Source organism: Tympanuchus pallidicinctus, unplaced genomic scaffold (genome assembly GCF_026119805.1).
Source record: "Tympanuchus pallidicinctus isolate F22 unplaced genomic scaffold, pur_lepc_1.0 scaffold15, whole genome shotgun sequence".
NCBI classification, from domain to species: Eukaryota; Metazoa; Chordata; class Aves; order Galliformes; family Phasianidae; genus Tympanuchus; species Tympanuchus pallidicinctus.
This window is the reverse complement of record NW_026294669.1, coordinates 5,881,149-5,897,156: the sequence shown is the minus strand read 5'-3', so window position 1 is coordinate 5,897,156 and position 16,008 is coordinate 5,881,149. Positions and strand designations below refer to the sequence as shown.

The following is a 16,008-nucleotide window of genomic DNA, read 5'->3' as shown; positions in this document are numbered from 1 at the left end:
GGTATTTAGTTAATATTAATTTCTAGGGATGTAGTATCTCAAAATGCAAGTGATAGATTGACCTTCTTTCACTAAGCAACGTTACAGAGAATTTTATGATTGCTCTCTGGTTAGTAGACTTTGATTTGTCCATTCAGTACCTCAGAAACAAGCAGGAATGAGAAGCTGATACACTGTGGTACATGCTGTGGGTATACCCATTGCAAGGCTCTGGGGCTCACAGCTTTATGCTATGAAATCAATCATTTTAAAATCTGTTATTTAAGCATCAGCACTGGCATAGGATATTGTTTGTCCACATTACATTCTACAGTAATTTGGTTTCAGAGTTTGAGAATCGGTGACTGGAAGTATCCTTTTCTTTAAATTTTGTTCTCTTGGTAAGGATTTTCCCAATCATGCTCCAGTCAAGCCAAAGACAGTGGATGAGAACACTGGCCAGAAAAAGCACGTCTCTGTGTAAGAGAAAGAGGCATTTTCCTCCAGTGGCTATTTTTCACTGGAAGGTCAGCAGTCACCTTTTGACTGAATGAATGTGTGCTTCTCAGACTATGTCCCACATCTTCATCCTCCACATCCACCCACGTGGAAAAGCAGCAGTTCAGGAGGTCGTACCTACAGCTTTCTTTTCAGCAGAGGAAAGTGGGTGAAGTTATGTTCCCATCCATGGCAAGGCTGCAGGTTAAAGGTCTCATCGCAGGTATGCGATACTGGTATTAAATTCACTTTTAATGGGGAGGCCTTTTAATTTTAAGGCTGAAGTTTACTATAACCTCTTTAATCAATAGTTTAAATACAAGAAAATAAAGCATTTTAAGTGCAGGTAGGGCTCCTGAGCTTTGTACTTTGTTTTACTTTTGGTTATTTATTCTAAAAGGATTAGATTAAGGGCTTAGAAAGCTTAAACACATACGAGGTGATCCTACCTCCTTTATTGTCATATAAATTTGGAGTAGTTCAATTAAAGAGAACAGGCATGTATAGGTATAAAACTCGTTTCAGCACTAAGAGGATAAGTCCTAGAGACTGCAGAGACCAAGAGGTTACTATAAATCGAGAAGACATTGAGCAGTTGTTTGTTACATAGCTGTCACTGAGTCATCAGTTTTAAAACAATGTTTTATATCACTTGTATCCTTGATGCGTAGCTTACATCTTCAGTGGGAATAGATAGATTTTCCAGAATTATTATTATGTCTTTCAATCTTTCGTTTTGGTGTGGTTGCTATGTTACAAGACAGGGATTTAGACAAAAAAAAAAACAAAAAAAAAACACAAACCCTCTCTTTTTGTTGGAAATTCAAAGCTTTTCGGAACTTAAATGTTGGAAAATGGGAAAATTTTAAGACCTGATTTTTACAAAAGGCTTGAGATTACTGCTGAGATATGGGTGTGATGCTATCACATTGTAGGGCTCATTATATGTCTTAATTAAAGGCAAGGTATTAGTGTGAAGTGGGAAGACGTGAACGGAAGCTCTCAGAACTCAGCTGGTATGCTGCTGGGATTGCACGTTGGGAGTGGAGGCAGCACCACTCTCCAGCCCTTTGAACTTCCCTGGTCTCTGGCACCCCGAGCTGCCCTTGGTTTGTGTGGACAGCCTTGTTGCCTCCCCTCTGATCCGGAACAAGCTGTGTTGCAGCTGTAGTTCTCCAGCCCCAGGTTGGGCATTTCTCCTGTGGCTGATGCTGACTGTTGCAGTGCGAGAGCTCACTTTGCTTTGATCATAGCAGACACACAAAGAAACACCTCTGCTGCTTCCCCAGCTGACTGGTTAGCAAGCACTGCTTATGATGTGAAAATCTTGACTTTATCAGTCCAGTCTCTTCCTAGATACCCCAGGCAGCTCCTGCTTGCCCATTTTCTTAAGCAAACTGACACAACTGCATGTGGATTCTGGAGGTTCCCATTTTAGGTGTTCTTTACCAGCACTCCAACCATTGGTGGTGGTGACTGTCAGTCTTTGGAAGTAATCAGACCTCCTGTAACTGAAACACTGTTATAAAAAAAGATAAAAATGGAACAAGCCTATTGGAAAGTCAAAAACAAATACAAATCTTTGTTATTAGCCATTTTAAGAGGCTTAGGGTCACAGCTAGGACTGCAGTTATACTGGGTTTTCATCAAATCATCTAACTAGATGTTGAAAGGAGTTGCTGTTAAATCTATTACCATTTTTGTCACCACTCACAGGTTTTGGCATAGGAATCACACAGATGCATTGAAGCTGGCCTGTCTTGTTGATTCAAATGCATCCCTTTCACTTTGTGGTTTATTGTGCTCTTATAGAGACAGTGAATAAAGTAGTGGAGTGGTGTTATCCCCTGAGCCTGGTTCTGATACAGTGCACCTTTGATCAGGTCTGCTCTAACAATGTAACTGTGGGCTTGGGTGTTGTGTTTTGGAGAAATCAGTCACATGGTAACACTACAGTGGGTACTGCTAGTAACCTGCAAGTACTATCCAAAAGTTAAGATTCAAGAGGAAGCCCAAGTGTTTCCCTGTAAGAAATCTCAGTAATCTCTGCTCTTTGTGAATTGCTATTAACTGCTATTAACAAGCTTCTGATTAAATTTGAATGGAGATTATGCAGTCATTTTTTCTTTCAGCAGTGCTAAGTCTCCTTGTCTCTAGAACAGCCCATAGATGGGCAAATTGATAGCAAGTGTCAGCTGCATAAAACCTGGCAAAGAGTCCATCAGAAGCTGTCCAAGAGCACTGCTTCCTTCTGTAGAGACAGGTTTTGCACTCAGTGGGATAACAATATGTCAGATATGTTTCTAGTGTAGTTGACTTGTTAATGGCTGTGAAAACGTGTACCTTTTAAACAGCTAATACTTGGGGTCAGGATTTGTTACCAGAAAGCTCCAGGCAGCTTAGGGCATGCCCAGCTGGGAGAAAGCAAGATGGGCTGATAAGGATTTAGGCTTTAAGCTGCTTGCAGAAGAACCAGTGCTGGCAGTTGCACCTGACGGCTGCTCATTAAATACTGCTCTGCGGTGCAGCAGAGATTTGGTTACTCTGTGTAGATATCTACAGGGATTTTTTTTTAGATTCAGAAGCTGATGAGGTTTAATTATCTCTGAGCTCAGATTTAGTTATTTTGCATAATTTTAATCATTGATGGCCTAATTTTCGTAGGTGTTAAGTCCCACTGCTTGCTCTGAATAGGGGAAGCAGGTGCTTGCACCTTTGGAAATGAGTCTGTGAGATCCAGAATTCACAGCTGACTCCCTAAGCCCACATATTAATAATGAGCTTTTCTTTAGTCAATGATTATTTTAAGAAACACTACCCTATAACAAGTATTGCCATAGCTCAGAAAAGATGCGTGTTCTATATTTAGGCTTCTGGTTGTGAAATACAGACCTGAGCAGCACAATGTCCTGAGGTGCTGTGGAGGAGGAATTTTTCTGTGCCCAGTGCTTGATGAAAAATAGCGCTCGTCTTTATTATAACAAGAAGTTAGCATTTAACACTGCATGCCCAAAAAAATGCAGTTAGGAATTCCACAAGCAGAGCACTATAACAAAAATCCATGGCTGTGCTTTATATGTTGCAAGAGTTCAGTTATTTCATATTGGTTGTGTGAAAAGGGTATTCTGTTTTGTTTCCTCTGCTGTCACTAAACCCTGTGAACGTATCCAAATTTGTACACGATACTGTATATTAATTAAGAGAGCCTGACAGCTCATCTGAAAAGTACCTGTAAATTGAAAGTAAGTGGCAGTGTTCACAAACGTTTTCCATTAGTATCTTACAAAATTTGTAAGTGCTCTGGGGCTAAAAGTAATTCTTATGCCCAAATTTGCAATGCAACATGTTGTGAGAATATTGGTATGTGCTCAGGCAAAATAATGTCATTATTTTCACATAGTTTTGAGATGCTCTTGTCCTTGCCATAGCTGTAGTCAGGGAATGGATATTTGCTGTACAGAATACAAAGACTACAAGATGGAACAGAGACGCCCCGTTGTGCTGAGCTGGCAGCGATCAGTTAGCAGGCAAATGCACAGAGTTTTTAACAACTGTACATCTGCCATAGGAGGAGAGTATTTGGCTTGAAGCTAAAAGAAGGAAATTATTTTTTTTTTTTATAATTTTTTTACATATTTTGGAACAGTGAAGTTTGTATGGAAAAAGAGAACTGTGAGATACAGAGGGGCGAAGGAATGAAACGGCAGAAGTGTAAACAGTTTGATCACAGGAATAATATTGGCTAAGATTCAGAAAATGGAAGGAAAACTTTGAGCTCTTACTTACCTTACCACACTGATACTGTGATCTGTTAATTAAAATGATCTTCCTATGTGAAAGCTGCTGTGTTAGAAAAGTGCTCTGTTTTTGGACATGATGAGAAATAGTTTTTGCTTTCTGTTGTTCCCCATGCTACTTCCCCTGTGATTTTAATAAGTTCTTCTTGGCATTTAGGCTGATAATTATTAATGCTGATTGTCAATACAGCATTCACATACCTGTGCCCAAGAATGTTATCCTTTCTTGAGAACCATTTATACTCTTTAGGTGTGAACTGAACACAGAATGAAAACAGACCTTGCTGCGTATCACAACTTCTGGAAAGGAAAGCAATAGAACTGAGTTACCACAGGCAATCCTTTGGAGAAATTGATAGTACCCTAGGCCATTGCAAAGCTGTCACCTACAGAAAAGCTGCTTGGTGCTTGGAGCTTCATTGACATACGTAGGGTTTTACCTATTAAGTGCATTTTAGAATGACGTGTTCAGCTCTTGGTTGAGAAAGATGGTATAGTGGTTGGAGCCACATGTTTGAAAACTCATTTTCACACTTAATCGAACCTCTTAATCTTTGTTCCTTTTTTGCATCCTGCTCAAAGGTGTTGTCAGAATGATTTAGTGTTTGTGAACACTTCAGAGATCAGTGCTATGTGAAAAGTTTACATGAGTACTACAGGCTAATAACAAATACTTAACCTTCATATATTTAACTTTCAGAATGTTTCAGAACATTCCCTGTTTTGAACACGGGAGTGCTACCATAAATATTAAACCAATTGTATTTTGCCAAGTAGTGAATTAGCACTTCCTCACCCATAGTTTTTCTGAAATCATTCTTGTTTTACTTGGTCTCTCTTTTTCCCAAAGGTTTTCCTGGAGGACTTCTGAATGGAAAGCTTGCCAAGTGTCTCTCTTCGACCAGCAGAGCCCTCGACATCATAAACATGCAGTGCTTTGTGGAGGTGGCATACAAACCCGTGAGGTTTATTGTGTCCAGATCACTGTAGAAGCCGAAATGCACCGAATGAAGGAAGGTATGTGTGTAGAGTTATTCTGAAATGTCTGTCACAAGTAGATCTGAGTAAAAGAATTAAAAATAAATCCTTACTGCACAGTCATCAGAAAGCTTGGCTAGCTGGTGCCTCCCTTGTATCTGTCTGTTCTTACTGAGGGAGGTGTTTCTTGGCATCAGGGTGGGAGCAGGAGAGCTTAGTCCTCAAGAGGTCTGCCTGGAGCCAAAGCCTTCTAGGAGTGAACTGCTGCTTGTTCTGTAGGTGTACTTGTGTGGGTGAAGTCTGAAGGATGGAGAAGCTAAATTTTTTTGTGCTAGTTTTCTTTGGACTTCACTTTTCTTTCTTTCTTGTGTATCAGGTAACCTGCCCTCTGTAGCTGAACACATTTGTCTGTGGTTTTAGTTCTGGGTTAGAGTATAAAAACAAAGATGTCACACTCTATTCTGGATATGGCTTCAGCCTGTGTTTCAAGTTGATACACAGACTTTCTTGTGTTTTGAAGGGGAAAGCAAAAATAATATTGTCACAACTTCTGAGCAGACAGACAATTTTTGGATCCTGGAAGCGAGTTATTTTCCTTTTAGAAGAATAATGAGTAGATACAGATGCATGATGAATAATTCATCTAAGGCTGTTTTATTTACTGTATGTAGTGCTCTTGCAGAATATGCTTTTGAGCAGAGATACAAAGATAATAAGAACACAACATCATATCTTAGATTTATTTACTTACAAAGCCAAAGCAAATGTTTCCTGGGTGCCCAGTTGTATCCTAGCATCCTGCACAGGCTCTGAGATTATTAAAAATCAGACCTCTTTTAATCTCTTTCCAGTTCATGTATAGTTGCTGCTTCACCTCTTCCAAACATCTGGTACCACCTTGTCTGCCAACGCAAAAATTTCTGTTGTTCTACTCAAGTATATGATGTCTATGACTTTCAAAGTAAGAAAAGTGTTGTTGATGACAGGTGCGTAACATTTCTTGACCATCTTTATCCTTCTTGCAACTTCTGTAGTCCATGCTTCTAGTGTGTGGCACACAGGTAAGCAGTAAACTTTACCCAATTCAGCCCTGCTTCTCTGTTCTTTGTTAGTATTGTGAACTACCCTAGAAGGCTGGAGCAGGTCATAGAAACCCTTATCCAACATCATTCATAACAGAATTTGTACCCTGTATCTAGCATGTGATCACTTGCCAGTTTTTGCTTTGTTTAAGGTTCAGTACAACTTAAAAATGGCAAGCCCTCCCCTTAGTGGGAAGAAGACTCTAAGATATCTCTTCCTTGTTTGTACAGTTCTAACCTTTACTGTTTGAGAAAGAAGTATGTCTTTTTTTTCTATTAGGTCACTGAAAAAGCAAACTTGCACAGCAATTGTACGAGGTATAAATTATTCCTGCCATGCCAAGGCAATTGTGGTGGTGATTTGCAATAGTCCTTAGGAAGTGAGAATCCTATCAACTGTCAGTATAGCCACATTTAAAAGGAAAGACAGAAAACCTTTATTATTGTTTTTCCCTGTCTGATACTCAGTGTGTCTCATTTGCTAGCTGGTCAGTTTTTGTTCTTTGTCCAAATAAGGAATGATGTTTTTTCTTGCTTCTTTTCTAAAAATCTAAACTGATAGTAAATTTTTATTCATCATGAGAAGACCTCATATTTTATTGTACATATTTTATTGTTTTTTAGTGATGGGGAGAGGATTGAGAAGTCGATTTGCCTTTGCATAGGCAAATACAGAGTCTAACCGCTTCCATAACAAATGCAGTATTTTTCTTTCATCACCTCTTGAATGTCCTTAAAGGGATCATTCAGAAATCAAACAAGCGAGTCTAATAGGATATTATCATCCATCACAGTTGTTATTCTTCTTGTTACTTCCAATAAGAACTTGGACCTGACACAGTGTCATATGTAAAAGAAGATTTTGTCTGGTGGTATCTCCAGCAGCATTACTGGATAATATATATTGTATTGTACTTGGAGGCAGGTACCATCTGTTATGTGTTTATACATATTGCTTAAAGCTCTCTTATCCCCCCCAGGCTATCTTTCCTATTTTTCAGTGGTTTAGTCTTTCCATCCACTACTACTTTTATTACAATATGTATATTTAAAAATGAGTCCATGTTTTATGGAGTTTCCATGTATCCAGTTAGTCAAAAATTCAAGTCTACTGATGTATTTCTATTCTTATAAAATTTCAGTATGAAGGTACTGAAGATGGAAAACTTTCACTCAGGTATTACTTCCAGAAACACATCGATAAGATTCCATATCTTTCTATGTAAAGAGGTCTCCTAACTAAGAAACCTCTGCCATGCCCCAAATGAAGGCCTAGCATATTTGTTAAACCTTAAGGAGGAATTCCATACTTTAAACATAGATGATGAGGGAAAAACAGCTTTTCATGTTCACCAAAGAGATTGTGGAATGACCGGGTGGAGGAAAAAAGGAAAACAGGTTTTCTCTTTACCACTGACTCGAAAAAACATTTTTGGTAGTATTCTTCTTGCACGTCATTGAATAAATAAGCTACATTTTTGTATACCAGCTTTATCTGAGTTACTGATTTACTTGTGTTTGGAGGAAGAAAGTTTTGCAATCTTTCAAGTTCTTTATAATATTCTTGCACTCTCAGACTCTTTTATCTAGATGAGTGTGACAGGAAACACTTGGTGTGTCAAGTGGCATGTCACTCAGGTATCTGTAATTCTGTGAACATCAGAAAACCAATGTATAAAACCTGTTATGAGACTATGCTATTTTTAGTGTTTGCTGTTCTGTCCAAGGATTCTAAATCTTGTGAAGCTTTTATTAACGTAGACTGAACTTGAACATCATATGTTAAACATGTCCCACACTTTGGTCACAAGAACCCCACACAACACTAGAGCCTTGGAGCAGAGTGGCTGGAAGACTGTGAGGAAGAGATAGACTTGGGGGTGTTGGCTGATGCTCAGCTAAACATGAGCCATCAGTGGCCAAGAAGGTCCATGGCATCCTGGTTTGTATCAGAAATAGTGCAGCCAGCAGCAGCAGCAGGTGATCATCCCTCTGTACTCATAACACTGGTGACACTGCACCTTGAGTGCTGTGTTCAATTTTGGGTCCCTCACTACAAGAAGGGCCCTGAGCATGTTCAGAGAAGGTAATGAAGCTGGTGAGGGGGTCTGGAGCACAAATCTTGTGGGAAGCAGTTGAGGAAACTGGGATCGAGTGGGGAAGAGGAGGCTCAGGGGAAACCTTATCACTCTGTACAAGTGCCTGAAGGGAGGTTGTGGTGAGGTGAAGGTCTTCTCCTGTGTACATAGCGATAGGACTTCAGGGAATGGCCTCAAGTCATGCCAGGTGAGGTCAGGAAAAACTTGTCTATGGGCTGCCCAGGGAGGTGGAGTCGCTGTCCCTTGAGGTGTTCAGAAAATGTTTAGATGTTGTACTAAGGGATGTGGTTTAGAGGGAAATACTGGTGATGGGTGAATGGTTGTACTGGATGATTTTGGAGGTCTTTTCCTACCTTTGTGATTCTGTGATTATATGAACTACATGGCTATACAGACACAGTCCGCCCTTCCTGCTCTTCACTTCGTGATGCTCCCCAGTCGTTGTGTCTGCACATCTCATACTTGAAACAATCTGTTGACAGGATGGTGGTTGCCAACCTTCCTGATGCAACTCTGTCCACTTGTATAGAAGTTCAATAAAATAAAGCAGAATAATGCATATCTTCTACTTATTTCCAGAGTTAAGCTCTGCTGACAAATATGGCTTACTCTTTTTTAAATTGAGACTTTGTGGCTGTTAGTTACCTGGAATCTTTTCCCCCCAATAGCTTTTAATTAATGTGGATGAACATTGCTAATTAACAATCCCCACCAACAAAAAATGTGGTTAAAATATGGAAGTGTATTATATGATTGATCAGTTGATGCGGCTTCTCTCTATGTTTGGCAGTAAAATTCTTCTTCCTTCATTATGTTATCACAGTGAATTAGCCTACTAATATGGAAATTAACATTTCTTGTAGTCTGGGGGTGGTGTCTGTGTTCAACCTGTTATTAAACATATAAAATTCCTACACTTGATCTTCCTCAGGATATTTTGCTGTCTTTCCTGAATGTGAGGGAATAGGAGGAATATCTTTCTGTTTTCTAACTAAATTTTCCTGTTTGGATTATATAGAAATTATAACTCCTTGTAATTTAGGGCATGGGATCCTTCATAAAAATTTTCCAGAAGTGTTTTCTCTCTTTTCTGGACAAGTTACCACTTATCCCTTACTGTCCCCAGTGACTGGGATTGCATTCTCTCTGTATTTTCTGTAACTTTCTAACTAAGGATCTGTCTTGTCATTTATTTTCCATAAAATTTGTGCTGTATATATCTTGACATTCTTTCTTTTTTACCTGTTTGAATGAAGTTCAATTTTCCTCTCACTTTCTGAATTCTCTTATAATGTTTTTGGAGCCTGTCTGCTTAAGTTTTAATTATAGGACTGAAAAGACCTTTGTGAAATGTTATTCTTCCTTGAGTCTTCTTTATTGTTTACCCCACATAGCATACTTAGCTAATAAAGTTTCTCTCTTATTACCATCTCAGAAAAAAACACTGCATTTTCTAATCTTCTAAATCTTTGTTGTTTTCCATCTGAAAATCCACGTTTTATTCTTGTACCTGTATAAGATTCTAGAGTCTTTTTAACTGTTTGTTTGCTTAATGATTGTTCCTATCTTATTTGTCTCTTTCTCTTTTTATTTGATCTTGGATTTCAGTAATAGGTATGTCATTGCATGATCAAAGTAATGTGATAGCTCCCACAGATTCCTAGTCCATTTCTACTAATATTCCACTGTGGTATTTTTAATATTTCTAATAATAAAAATAATAAGCCTAATTATTAGGCTCGGGGCTCCTCATAATTCAAATATTATTAAACTCTTTTTTCTTTTAAAAATTAATAGCTTTTCAGATATTCCTCTGTGTGCAATTCTCATCCATCTTAACACATAATCTATGATTTTATTGAAAATCCTCTAACATGTTGCTATATTGGGGAAATGTAATGTTGAGATTCCTCGTAGTCAGTCAGAAGAGAGGGACTTGTGCATGCTTAAAATGTGTTGCAGTAGGTATTGTTAATGTTCCTCTTTTTTTTTTTTCCTTTGGATACATTATTGTATTTCTTCACAGCCATAGCAGCTGAACTCCTTTAAACTCTCTAAAATTCAGGTCTTTGTAAACACCTGTGAATTCAGTATTAATGGATACTTTTTGATCCATCCTATGTGTATTCTCTTATATATTTTTGTTTCACAAGCCACTTTATTAACCCAAGTGGCCCGAAAGCGTTCCCCAGTATTTTCATGCAAGTCCTTAAATGAGTCTCGAAATTAGAGTTTCATGGCATTTTTCTTTTCCACAAAATATTGAGCTTTTTCCCTACCTCTGTTACACAGAAATGTCTAATACCTTCTTACCTCACAAGTAAACTTTTCAGACAGTTTTAAATACCCACATGGGAGATGTTTGGCACTGCATTTTATTTTCCAGAAATTAATGGCCTCTTTAGACTTGCGGAGATGTATTTGAAAACTTTTATTCACATCCTGTATTATTCTGCATTTAGTTTCATCCCTTTCTTTCTGTCCTGTCGTCTCTTTTAGCTCTGAAATATGCATTTTTTGCCTGTTCTGCTCTATATGCTCTGTTTCCTAACAAGGATTTAGCTCTTTTTTTTATTTCTTTTTTTCCTTCCTGCAAGTTCTTTGTTCTGCTTTGAGTCATGATCTTCCAATGCATTCCTTCTGGGGGATTAATGTTTCAAATTGGTACATGTAGCATCTGTTCAATAAACCATGTGAAAGTACTTTCAGGAAGAGAGAAGCACCAGAGTGCTATTAGAGTAGAGCATGCCATTAGCCTCTTGAGTGCTGGCTGTCCTGTGCACCACCAGGAGGCCCAGCTCTTTAGCAGCAGTAAGTCAGGTGTGCAGGTTGTTGTATTCCTGCATATTTTTTGGGAAAGGACTGCGTTGATGCAGATAAGCTGCCCACAGGCATTGGCACAGGGTATGCACTACTTCAGTGAGCATGAACTCTGGGTGGAGTATGAGCTCTGTATTAAATGCACAATGTTTTTTCAAATTTATGCTGGTGAAAGCTGCAGGAATGAGAAATTTGATTTACTCTACGGAAATTAGAATTGGGAGTCTTTGATGTTTAAATCCTGTTGTCTTCATCTGGTTAATGAAATTGAAAAGAAATATGTAAGAATATATTAGTGAAGAGAAACCTTGGTTAGGACCATAGAGCAGAGAGCTAACAATCAGCAGTGGCATGAGAAAACACTTGGCTTGGCCAGCTGGTGATACAGCAACAGGAGAGTGCAGCGAGCCTGATTTACAGAAATAGAGTTCTCAGGAGGAGGAAAAACCCCATAAGCAAAACTGAATGCCCAAGAATGCCCTCACCCCAAACTTGAGTGTTTATCATCAGGATGACTCAACTGGTTTGAAAAGATGAGAAATAGACCTCTGAAGTGTAAAATATATTCAGGCAAGTCTGCATCGGATTTATATTGCTGGGATGCCGAGTTATTGATCTGTAAGCTCACCAAATGCTGAGCAGAATTTATGAGATAAAACTCACATAACAGGAAGATAAATATGTAACAGCTGGGTACTTTGGGGGAAACCCTGTAGAAGCAAGAGAGGAAATGGTTCTGGATCTTTGGGGTATCTGTCAGCGTTGTTTAAATGTGTATTTCAGAAACTTCAGTTTGGATCCATTAGGGAAAAGCATTTTCCCTGATGTGTTTTTTTTATAGGTATAAGGTTTCTTTTTTTTTCTTCATGTCTGGAAACTAATTAAAGTAAAATGAAAAGAATGTGTAAAATGAAGTTGACAACGAAAGAGATGTGCCTTCTAAAAGGTGCATTTGAAAGAATCTGCCTTTTTTTAGCATGCCATTTGATGTGGCCATGGAATAGGTACGTCTTCATAAATACATTTATTTACATCTCTGTCTTCAGTATGCAGCAAATAATGTGCTGCCCAGTCATTTCACACGAGATACTAGGTTTTAGTTCAAGTATTTATCTTTGAAATCTAAGATTTTAAATGTGTTTGCATGTTGTCATTATATCCTGCCATTGGAACTGGATGAGTTTTATTCAGCACTGGTTTACTCTGAGTTTGGTTTCATTATTACAGGGAAGGGGAGCTGCAGCTGCTCAAACAATGCAGTTCATTCAGGTGAGAAAAATGGTAGGATTTGTGTGTGTGTTGCACCAGAGAGTGGGTCACCAGGGTCAGCTAATGAAGCTGGAGGTGGCAGGGCTGGTCCTGCAGCTGTGTGGGACAGCTCTGCATGGGACCACTGGGATGACCTTGAGCATCACGAGCATGCTGTGATTGGAGCAGCTCAGTGTCATCTCCTTTGGGGGCACCACTGCCACGTCCTGTGTGTGAGATAGGCACTTCAACACAGTGCTTTGTTGGTGATACCTGTGCTCCTGCAGTGACAGCATTTGCAGAGCAGAGTCCTGCTCTTTGGTGGTTTTTTGCTGCTAATTGAATGCTAAACTTAGTGATGGGCAAAGTCCAGACTCTTAATAGGCTTTCATGATGAAAGCTCCATCTTTCTTTTTTTTTTTTTTTCCCCCATTTTCCTTGTGGCTTCTCTTACTCTCTCTGGCAGTCTGTTGAAAGGATGATTTCCAGCATCTGGTGGCCAACAGGGTTCATCTCCTGGAGAATCCTCGTTTCTCTTTCTGTGATTGCCTTTATTGGTATCTGAGCACCCCATTTTTCTCTGCATTTCCTCCTGGACACTTATTAGTGACTTGTCACCTCTGGTCTGGACAGTTGTGTGACTGAGAATTCTTGCCAGATTAAAGATTCTGTTGGCAGTCTCTACAAACCCCCAGTTTGGGAAGAAGATCCTGCTATACAGTGTGGTATGTGGAACTTTCTGAACAAGAAGTGCTAATAGCTTGTCACTCAGTAAAATGGTAAGGATCTTTGTTGTTCTGAAATTCGTAAACCACTATTAACTTTTTCTTTTTCATGCTGTGATGAGCTTTCAATTCATACTTTGTTTCTTGTCCTTTAATTCATAATAGGGTTTCAACTGTATGCCTTGTGGCTTCCAAACTAATTGATTCTCTTTGGGAGCATAAAAGGATCCTTGCCATCAGGGATGGGTTGCATGAAGCCTTTTTTGATGAGGTGGTGCAATGGGCTGGGTTTTATGCTGTCTCCACACTACTTCAGTTACATTTAACACATCTCCTTTGTCTAATCTTTTATTTTCACTATAAAAGTCTTTCAGATTGGAGAAATTGCACACCAATGTTGTGATGGTTTCTCCTTCTTATGTTACACACGTACAGGTGTTTTTATAACAATTCATTCCCTCATGATTTTCTTGGGTAATTTCCCTTCATAGTGATCCAACTGTCTTGGTTCATATGTGCTGAAAAAGGTAGCAAGAAGTTTTACAAAGATGCAGCATCCCTTCTGTGTACTGTGGTTAGTCTTAATTAAGCATAACTTTGCCAAAAGATGTAGTAAATATCTGGTTGTATTGCCTTGAGAATAGAATATTCAACAATAGAAGGCCCTGCCAGTGTGCAAGAAACCATCTTGATGCATTCCAGATCTGCTAGCAGTATCTAGATGTGTCTCATTAGAGTGTTAATATCAGAAATACTTGTGTTCTGTTCTGGAGGGGAAATGAAGTTAAGGTCCAGGAAAAGATTGTGTTAGTTACCTCCTGTGGAGTGAAAAACTAAATTTGGAAGTAATCATTGCTACTGAAATGCAGTCCTATACATTTCTCTTTCTGACTGGCCATCATTGTGCTTGATGTACTATTGGTATGTATGCCTGCAAATATGTGCCCATATGACTGTATTCAGAGATAATTTATTTATTGGCTTAAAATTGCATTATATAAGTAGTATCAGAGCTGATTCCCTCTTCCACACTTCCCCAAAATTACTACCTCGGTAAAAATATATAGGGAAACAAGATACTTTAGAAACCAATTTATTATCTCCTGCTGGTAGCAATAACCTGAAAATAACAGCAAATAGTAAAACTCAAACTTGAGGCAGACGCCAGTGCTGGGAACAGCCGTAGTCGCATTTATAAAGGATAGATTCAATATAACAGCTAGAGAAATGTGCAATGTTTCAGAGGCTTCCAGATTAGTACTTGATTGCTTTTTCAAGTTTATTCTATAGATTGAGAAGAACACAGGATTTTGAAATGTACAAACAAGCGTAACAGGTAAGCTGCTACTTGAATGAGATATTGCCTCTCCCTCCTGCTCCTCCCCACCTGACATCAGCCTTTCCCCTTATCCTCAAAAAATTGACTAATGGGTTTCCAAGGAAAATAATTACATTAAAAAAAAAACAAAAACGAAACAAACTCCAAAAACACAGTTTTTCAGTGTAGGAAAATGCCATTACCAAACCAATTATTGAGCACAATCACAAGGCAGTCTGGTATTTAAAGACAAGCCTAGCAGCTGTGTTCATTCATCATAGGCATAAACTCAGGGTTTTTTTTTTTTCCAGACCAGGCTCTCTGCACCTATTTGGAGGCTGCTCTGTGTGAGAATTTTGGCATTTAAAAGGTTCATAGAAAAAAGCACCTTTTGGTTCCTTGAGAAAAGGATGTTTATTAGAGTATGAAGAAACAGCATTGTTGAAGATCCTTTGGATGGTGAATATTACTTTTTAAGAACTGTATATGATTCATGTATTACTATAAAGAGCTAAATCAAATTGAGAATTGAGGAAAAAGAAACAAAAAAATGTTCAAAGAGATGTTGAGGTGTGAGATGGCTACATCTCAAATGGCTCAAAGAATGGACAGAGCAGTATTGCCTGGCCAAGCCAATAGAAAAAAACTGCAAAATTGAGGAGAATCAGTTAATCTTAGAGCTGAGACAAGTGTTTGTGAAGATATGACAGCATCACTGGGATTTCTTACTTTGTGCTCCATTGCCACGCAGCATGAGGGTGGATGAGAGATTATGCTTAGACATGGCAGACCTGTCCAAATTGGGGTGTGAAAGCAGCCCTCCTCTGTGCTGTTTCTTCCTCTGTGCTTAAAATCTTGCCACATTTCCTTCTGGCTGCAGTTTTGTGTTAGAAAGTGAATGCGTCATTACAAGACTAAAAGCAAGTCAATTTCAGCAGACGCTCAGACAAAAATCATATCAGGCTTTTAAATAAAACTGACTGAAATCAACTGATGGAAATAGGAGTTGTCAATCAAGTGGCTGACAAAGTGATGAAACTCTTTTATGGAGCCCCACTGGTCTGTCCAGTTGCTCTGGCTCTCTTGCTGGGAATAGTGGGTCTTTGTTCCTTCCTGTTTTTCAAAACGGATGATGCTGTATATGCATTTCTTAATGCAGCTTGTTTGGGTTTGATCTTGGCTTCAGAAATGAGTTTCACTGAATGATTGTAGTCGGTGCAGTGAAAATAAACTGGCATAGCACTTGAATACATATGGATATTTGTTTAGAACAGTCTGTGTATTTTCTGATCTACATTTTATAGAATATTTAGAATTGTTTAGGGAAGTGAGAAAACAGTTTTGTTCTAGGAATGAGTAGGACATTGGTCCTGGGAGACATAAGGGGAAAAGAACACCCAGTGCTGGAATCAGATAGAGCATCAGTCTGAGGGAGGAGGAGTGGGATGCTGGTTGGCAAGTAGG

The 16,008-nt window shown here is 38.9% G+C and overlaps 1 protein-coding gene across 5 annotated transcripts in view; it reads left to right on the top strand.

Annotated features, from left to right (window-relative positions):
• THSD7B (thrombospondin type 1 domain containing 7B) overlaps positions 1-16,008 on the top strand; it is a 293,426-nt gene that overhangs the window by 108,099 nt on the left and 169,319 nt on the right. For all 5 annotated transcript variants that reach the window (XM_052674802.1, XM_052674807.1, XM_052674806.1 and 2 more), the window contains one exon: positions 5,125-5,291. In XM_052674802.1, coding sequence (XP_052530762.1) covers positions 5,125-5,291 — 167 coding nt within the window. The remainder of the gene's footprint in view (positions 1-5,124; positions 5,292-16,008) is intronic.